At 37.6% G+C, this 7,760-nt stretch overlaps 1 protein-coding gene across 2 annotated transcripts; it reads right to left on the reverse strand.

Moving 5' to 3' along the window:
• Positions 1-2,134: 2,134 nt before the first annotated feature.
• On the reverse strand, positions 2,135-4,583 carry LOC113576047 (cathepsin L1-like). 2 transcript variants are annotated; one of them, XM_027007942.2, is made up of 7 exons: positions 4,455-4,583; positions 3,994-4,116; positions 3,708-3,860; positions 3,225-3,449; positions 2,734-2,899; positions 2,419-2,536; positions 2,135-2,234 (listed from the first exon to the last, which is right to left on the reverse strand). In XM_027007942.2, exons 1-7 carry the CDS (start codon positions 4,581-4,583, stop codon positions 2,135-2,137), a joined length of 1,014 nt encoding a protein of 337 aa, XP_026863743.2. The 2 variants fall into 2 exon arrangements, with proteins under 2 accessions (XP_026863743.2, XP_026863744.2); XM_027007943.2 differs by having other exon boundaries at positions 3,994-4,112; positions 4,451-4,583.
• Between the last annotated feature and the right edge of the window lie 3,177 nt (positions 4,584-7,760).

A 7,760-nucleotide genomic window follows, 5' to 3' on the forward strand; every position in this document is an offset into this window, starting at 1 on the left:
TCTATGCATCATTGCACCTAGGTTTTTTCCATCCCTCCATCCTCTAACTGAAAATAATTTATGTCAAGTCTTTTCAAGTTAATGTATATTTGTCAAAATTTGACAAACTTTAAATTTGTCAAATTTCATAATGATAGCTGTGCTGATTTTCAGTTAACAATTTTCATGCTGTTACAACAGGCTCTGGCAAGCCAACTTAGTTTGATCACAAACTTTACTTTCTAGTTTAATTAGTACTTACACCTGAACACCATCCTGTGTTTTTGCACTGGGTTGTGCAGTTTTGCTTTTGGGTTGTCATCTTGTTGTAGTGTAAAACTCTGCCACAGCATGAGAGCTTTGGCACTCCAGAAAATGTTTTCGCTAAGGCTTAATCTATATTTCTCTTCATCCATTTATTGCTAAAGAGGATTTTGATTTGCATGAATAGAGTTGTTCATGTGCCTTTTGGTAAACTCTAAATAAGCTCTAATGTGCCTTTTAATGAGTGCTGCACTGATTCTTATCCTTCTGTAAAGTTCAGCCATTTCAACATATGAACTTTGGATCTCATTCATTGTGACTATTGGGTTGTAGCTTACTTGAATGAGAAATGCCCTTCATCCCCAATTACTCAGGCAGCCAGGTCTACGAGGACTGGTGGTTGTAGGCACATTGTTAAAAGTATGAGGCAGCAGAACTTGTATCATAACAAAGGGTCTAAAAACTTTAAATTCAGTATTTCACTCTTTAAAAAATACATTTACTAAACATTTTAAAAAGATAGTTTTACTTTGTCATTGTAAAGTATTGTGTAGGATGATGAGAATAAAATGGAATTTAATCTATTTAAGGTGAGTGAAACAACGAAAAGTAGAAAACGTGAAATGGTTTGAAAACATGCACTGTGCACTGTATGTAGAACACTGTGTATGTAAGGATATATGCAGATGTGGCAATAGGTCTGTGTATTTCATGTCTCAGAAATGAGAAAATTCATACAGAGGAAGAAGGTTGACATAGATCTGGTTATCCACATATTTGTGCCAAATTAAAGCTGCTAGTTACACTTGTTTCTTTGTCTGTTTTATTTCTAATTCATATAAAAATCTACAAGTAAAATAATATCTTAATAATATTTTATATTCTAACCCTTTAAAAAATCTCCTAGACTCCTGCCGTGTTCGGGTGACGTGTGTGTGTGTGTCTCCATCTCCACGCCGCTACATTGTTAATTAGTCATGTGTCAACCACAATAATTATAGCTCTGTGGTGAAAGAGATGCTAATTGGTTCTGTGTCAACCACAACAATTATAGATCTGTAGTGAAAGATATGTCAAAATCAATAAATTTTACATCCAAATTAAAACCAATTTAGTAACTGTAATTTAGTAATTTAGTATTTATCTGTCTTAATATAAAACATAACACTAATATGTGAAACATGGTACTACTACCATTGCTGACAACTTTTATTTAGCTACCTTTTAGATAAACAAAGGTTTGAATCTGAGATCAGCTACTTCAATTAAATCACTGCTGAAACACTCATTTAAATGGTTAGTTAACAGTCATGTTGGTTTAATAAGCTGGTTTCAGATGACCATATTTAGACTCCATCAGTTCATTTTGTGACGTTACAAATAACAAAATAACAAAAAAGGGGAGTGTTTTCACCTTTTAGCATATTCCACACTGTCCAGAACAAAAGCCCAGTTTAAAATATTATTATGGAATAAAAACACAGGGACAAGCACTCAAGGAAACCGAAAAGCAGCAACCACAATTGAAACCTGTAAAACTAAATCCAGAGAGGCATATTTACAAATAATTTAACAGTTAAGATTAAGAGTAAATAATAACAATCAAGAATGAATTTCAAAACATTCCATAAAAGGCTATAAAAGCCACATTGACTCTTGGCCCATAAGCATTTACCTGATGCTTTTATCCAAAGCAACATACAATTATGACAACTTGATCAATTGAGGGCTAAGGGCCTTGCTCAGAGACCCAAAAGTGGCATCTTGATCCAGCATCCTTCTGATTACAAGTCAAGTACCTTAACCTCTGAGCCACTACTACCCTCAAAGCATTTGAAGCAATGTTGTAGTCGTGCTCCCTTGAACAGGGACCAGAAACAGGTCCACAGCTTTACATCAAGGGATAACTGGCTGATGTTGCAATGCCACAGTGGTTGTTCTGATCTTTGGCCATGTAAATGTAGCCTTTGTTACCCCACTTCTCACTCCAGCTGGTCAAATGAAAGGGGGTCATGGTTAGCTATGTTCATCATTTAAAATAATCTATTACAATTTGAGGAAGAAAAATGCATTTAAATACAAGCCCAGCATTTTCTGAAAGAGGATGTGAAATAAAATTCCAGTCTTCTAGCTAGAACATCAAGCATAAAATATTTAAAGGCTTCTACTATATACCTGTTCTTCACAATCCAATATTTCTTTACATCCTCATCAACTCCTTCATAGCCATATCCAACCACTATAACACCATGATCCAATTCCTTAGTACTGCAATTCTTCTCATAGTATATTCCTACAGAAAGCAAGGAAAAAAGATATACATATAATAAATGTATTTATCATAAGTATTAAATATTCATTCACATTGAACTGACCCTTTAAATACCAAAAGTTCAAAGTAAAACCAAATGTCAATCATCATTGTCTATTAAAACCTCTGAAGCCACACATGGATTTTACACACATAGATCCGTTGCTCTTTTGACTCACCAGAATGGTAGAATTGGAATGACTGTTGACCAGCATCAATGGCAACTGCCACAGGGCCAACAGCAGCAACAGCCTTCATTAAAGCTTGCTCCTTACCACTGGGAATGTCCACATATCCAGTGTCATTAGCAGCATTAAACTGTGGGTCATAATGACATGACCCATCCTGTAAAAGGTGGTGGTGGGGCAGAAGACTTAGCACACCCATATCACAGCTGTGCTCAGAAATACATAAGTAGAAACAATTACATTTTAAGTGTTGGCAGGCTTCTCTATAGTTTAGTGTCCTTTTTTGCAGCCTGCTGCTGTTATGCAACTACACATGCTAAAAATTGCAATAATTACTCCACACAGTTGCCTCATTTTAAGATTCTCTTTTTAACTTATGCAAAAAAAAAAAGTCAACAATAATTCTGGAACAGAAAGATTCCTCTTTGAGCTCACAGATGTGTTTTGTTGTATCAATCATCCAGAAAGACATTTTTCCTTACTTTTGCAAGGTAAGGGTAAGATGCCTCCGAATCAATACCATTGTTGTCCTGGACATACTGGAAGCCCTGGTCCATATGGCCCCCATCACAGCCATGGTTGCCCTCTGGCCAAGAGCAGTCCATCAGGTTTTGTTCACTCAGGGAGACCAGGTTGCCTGTTTTACGGAAGTGCTGGCCCTCCAAGGCTCCTGTAGTACTGAAGGCCCAGCATGAACCACACTGCCCCTGAGATCACGAACATAAATACATAAGAATGGTGGATAAAAGCAGTACAAGGAGATTTATACTCTGGAACACAGTTTCATGTTCTTGTACAGTATCTGTAATAGCCTGCTTTGGGTATTTAAGTCAAACAGTTTATTCCCATATGTTGTGCTCATAAAGACTGACATGTTTGCTTGTTCCCCAGTTCATTTGTACATGAAAGAGATAGTAGTGTACTTGAATTTCAATGCCTTTAAATAAAAAAGGAAAAAAAATTACTTGATCTTTCACATGTGTGACGTAGCCTTTCTCTCTCCAATCCACATGCCTAGGGACCTCCATGAAATTTGGCTCTATGAACAGGGAGCCTTTGGATTTCTTTTTGGGACTGTATTTGTAGCCATTCATCATTTGTCTGAACTCCTCATTGGTCTGAGGAAAGAAATTGTGCTGATCAAGTGAATAAGGTCAAGGAAACTTCTGAATGAAATATCTTAGAGTCAACTTCAAAAACCCTTTGATTAAGGATACTATTCACTGTGACAAACCAAATCTGACCTCTTACCATGTCACCAAATTGATTCATTCCAAGACGGTAGGTGTGCCTGCCCAAAGAGTACTCAAGGTTGTGCAGGTCAATTTTCTTCATATTCTTTTCCCACACTATCCTTCTCCAGATTTCCTCTTTCTGCAGGAAGGAGATATAGCTCAGCATCACCACCTTTATGTCCCCTTTGTCTAAAATTAACCTTCAAAGATGAGGTCCTGTCTTTTTAATGATTTTATTGATAGAACTAAAATACATATTTACTAAAACACAATCTAGGTTAACAAATGGCTTCCATGAAAAAAAAAAAAAAAAGACGGTAAGTGCCAACAATATAAACAAATATGTAAATACCTAGTACTGTTGAGACCAGTGATACTACAGTAACCTGTTTAAGAATTGTAACCAGTACTGATTATCTGTGAAGCAGCAGGATCTTTTGTTTCGGTGCAGTGTTGATTTCTTGCATTCCCACCTACCTCATGGTAGTTTTTATTGTGACAAGATTTCCAGAATTGCCAATGGTCATCCAGCTGCCAATCCAGACTAGGTGCTGTAGTCCCAGTGCCCATGCACACAGTAAGGACAGATACCACGAACAGCAACATGACTGCACAGTTTCTGATAGGGTGACAGAGAGACAAAAAGTAAAAACTTTCAGTGTCAATGCATAGGCTATTCTGATAAAGGCTAAAGGTGGTTCAGAGAAACACGATCAGTAAACAATGCTAACAAATCTGCTCAAATGTGAATTTATAATTTACTTGGTGATAGATATATTGTGATACAAGTACCTATGAAAAGCTGACCTTAATATAAACTTTAAAGTCTATGCAAACCATTTTAGTGGACTTTGCTTATAAATTGATTACAGAAAGCGGAGAGAATTGGTCATGGAGAGAACTGATTGATCAGTGAGTAGTGATCTAATTACAAGCAGAAAACTGTAAACTGAAACACATAGTATAGAAATAGAGGTTTTGCATATGGACTCCGCAGGGATCTACCCTATTACACTTGAAAACTTCAAGGTTCTAACATGTGTGAATCAGAACACTGAACCTGAAATCAAAATTAAATGTCATATAGACATACAGGTAACTATTAAATAAGCTAGTCTCATAGCAATGTTTTTATTTTTTATGAAAACAAACAAACAAAAGCATAACAGATGTAACATAGCAGACTCTGACAAAAATCATAAAAGGCCCTCCTGAAAATTGACATCTTTCAAACATTATAAACCTAGGTTAATAAAGGAACAAAGGAGCTGTCAGGTTTAGTAATATACCTACGTTCTAGATCAGGTCCAAGAAGCCAACATCGGTAGTGTTTACAGCACCCCAACTTTATCTAGCTTTCTAAGAGGGAAGACAGTTTCTTATTGGCTGCTAGGGAGTCATCTCTTTGAAGCCACACCCTTGGATAAACGTTTACAAGCATTTTATTCTCCATAACCTGACACAATTATCAACTTCAGACAAAATATTAAGCGTAAGGATCATTTTAGTTAATAACCGCACATCACCGAAAGATCATATACAGCAGCTTAAGGTTTCCAACAATTAAATTGGCCCTTACACTGTACAGATAACATTTATTTTAAAGAGCTAAGGAATGCAAGAATGTAATCTTATATCAATGGAAAACAAACTCTCAACAGTTAAACTGACAATCATATTATTGGTCTTGTTATAGCAGTGCTCAGTGCAGCAAATACAGCACTTCTTGGCGTTGTTTCAGTTTCTGATATGATTCTTTAATTTCAGAAGAAGCACGCATGAATAAATGCAAAGCAGTTGTTTCATTTTATCAGCTCAGCCTGTACTGTATTAATTTGCCTATTTACAACACCATCTTATGCATCTTCTTTGTTTTTTTGTGTTATCTGTTTGCAGAGCTCCCGTGCCCCTATGTCCCCTAAATGCAGTTGTGGCATAAGAATTTCACTGTTCTTATGACCTTATGTGACAATAACAACAGTTAAAACTACTGTCTGTAGCAACCTGAAAGAAGGCTGCTGTGACTGCCCCTGGTGAGGGCTCTCCCAAAACGGGTCTGTCTCCTGCAGAGGACTTGACCTACGAACAGAATAAGAACTGACCCGTTATCTCAGGACTAGAGGTTCTCTCTCAGGAGAGAACATCGTCAGAGGTCACTGTCCCCCATGAAAGTCACTCTTGTGTGACAGGCATTTTATTTTTTGTTGGATAACTGGTCCCTTCTTTTCAACTGCATTTGAAGGTCTAATACTTTGTAGAGGTGGGCAGTATCCTGACGCTTGTGGATCCTCCTGTGGAATAAGTAATATTATGTATTTTATCTGCTGTTTAAAGGCAGTGGGAGCCCAAAGGTCACAAGGCACACAGCCCTCATTTAGTGGTCACTGCACGGCAAGTCATGAGGTGAATGGTACTGATGCAGCAATCTAAAATAATAAAACAGCTGTAATATCTGTCTTAAATGCCATGGATACATACCATTGACAGCTTTGCCATCATTGCTGTCCTGTACAACAGTGTCATCAAATGGCTCTGCTTGTGGTTTTTGGTATTTAGGATAGCCAAATTGTGCAGGACTGTGCAATCTAGTATGTCACATACACAGGGAGGTGTGTCACACATGCCTCAGGCAGTTAAATTTGGCCTTCAGTTGCCCAAAGGCCATTCCAATGCAAGCTCATGTCTTGTTATGAACCTCCATTCCAGGGTCAGCATATGGTGTGAGGAGAAAAAGCTGACATGCATATCCCTGATATCCTAGTACGATGCCAAAAATGAATTTATAAGAGCTATAAGAACCTATAAGACCTATAAGTCTACAGAGTACAGTGGATTAGCTTTAGGGTTTTACAATATCCCTACCTTACCAAAATCTTTGTGTCAGTGAGGATGCTTAGAATGTGCATGATACACTAGCCTGGCCATTTTGCCTCAGTATGTGAAAAGAGGCACTTTGCATTACATACATTTTGAGATTGTTTGCACACATCTCAAAACAGTACTTGAACTCACCACATTTGGAAATCACATTTGTGAACAATACATTTACGAACAATACATGTCTCTGAGGAATGCATTTCCACTAATTATTTAAAGATAACCTAATTAAAATCAAACTGATGCGTTAATTGTAGCTGTTGTTCAGAAGCTGAAAATTGAGTAAAAACAAGTGAAAGCAAGAGTGATTTTGGCAGTAAGGAGGGAGCATAAGGCAAGCGAAAGGTCGGTGTGGTGTGTGTGTGTGAGTGAGTGCGTCCCTCCTGCTTAGTGCCTGGTGCACCGTGACAGGAAGATTATCTGACTAATGTTTAAACAATAAAACCTCTCCTAACAACACCTTCTAAGCTTTATAGTACTGTCATGAGCAATCCCTTCTGTGTTCCATGTTTTCCCTGTCTTGTGTTTTTTGGTTCTGTTTTCTCCTCCCCTCATTTGATTTTCCACACCTGTCCCTCGTTTCTAGTATTAAGTTCATGTATTTAAACCTTGTCTGGATCCCAGTGTTTTTGCTGTTCATTTGAATGTGTTTATGTGGCTGTGCTTGTTTCTTGACTCCATGTATGTATATTTGAATCATTTTGTTTAAGTTTGTTCTCGTAGCCTTAGCCCCGAGTGTTCCCTAGTCTTTTGTTATAGCCTGATTTCCCGGTTTGCTTTTGTGTACTCTTGTGTTTGTTTAGTCATGTACCCCCGTGCTCTCCATGTTGGCTCTTTGACCCTAGACTGCCTAAATGACTCTGATTTTGGAATTGCCCTGAGTAAATCTCGCTCTTCTCTGCACAT

The sequence above is a fragment of the Electrophorus electricus genome, chromosome 5, assembly GCF_013358815.1.
Source record: "Electrophorus electricus isolate fEleEle1 chromosome 5, fEleEle1.pri, whole genome shotgun sequence".
NCBI classification, from domain to species: Eukaryota; Metazoa; Chordata; class Actinopteri; order Gymnotiformes; family Gymnotidae; genus Electrophorus; species Electrophorus electricus.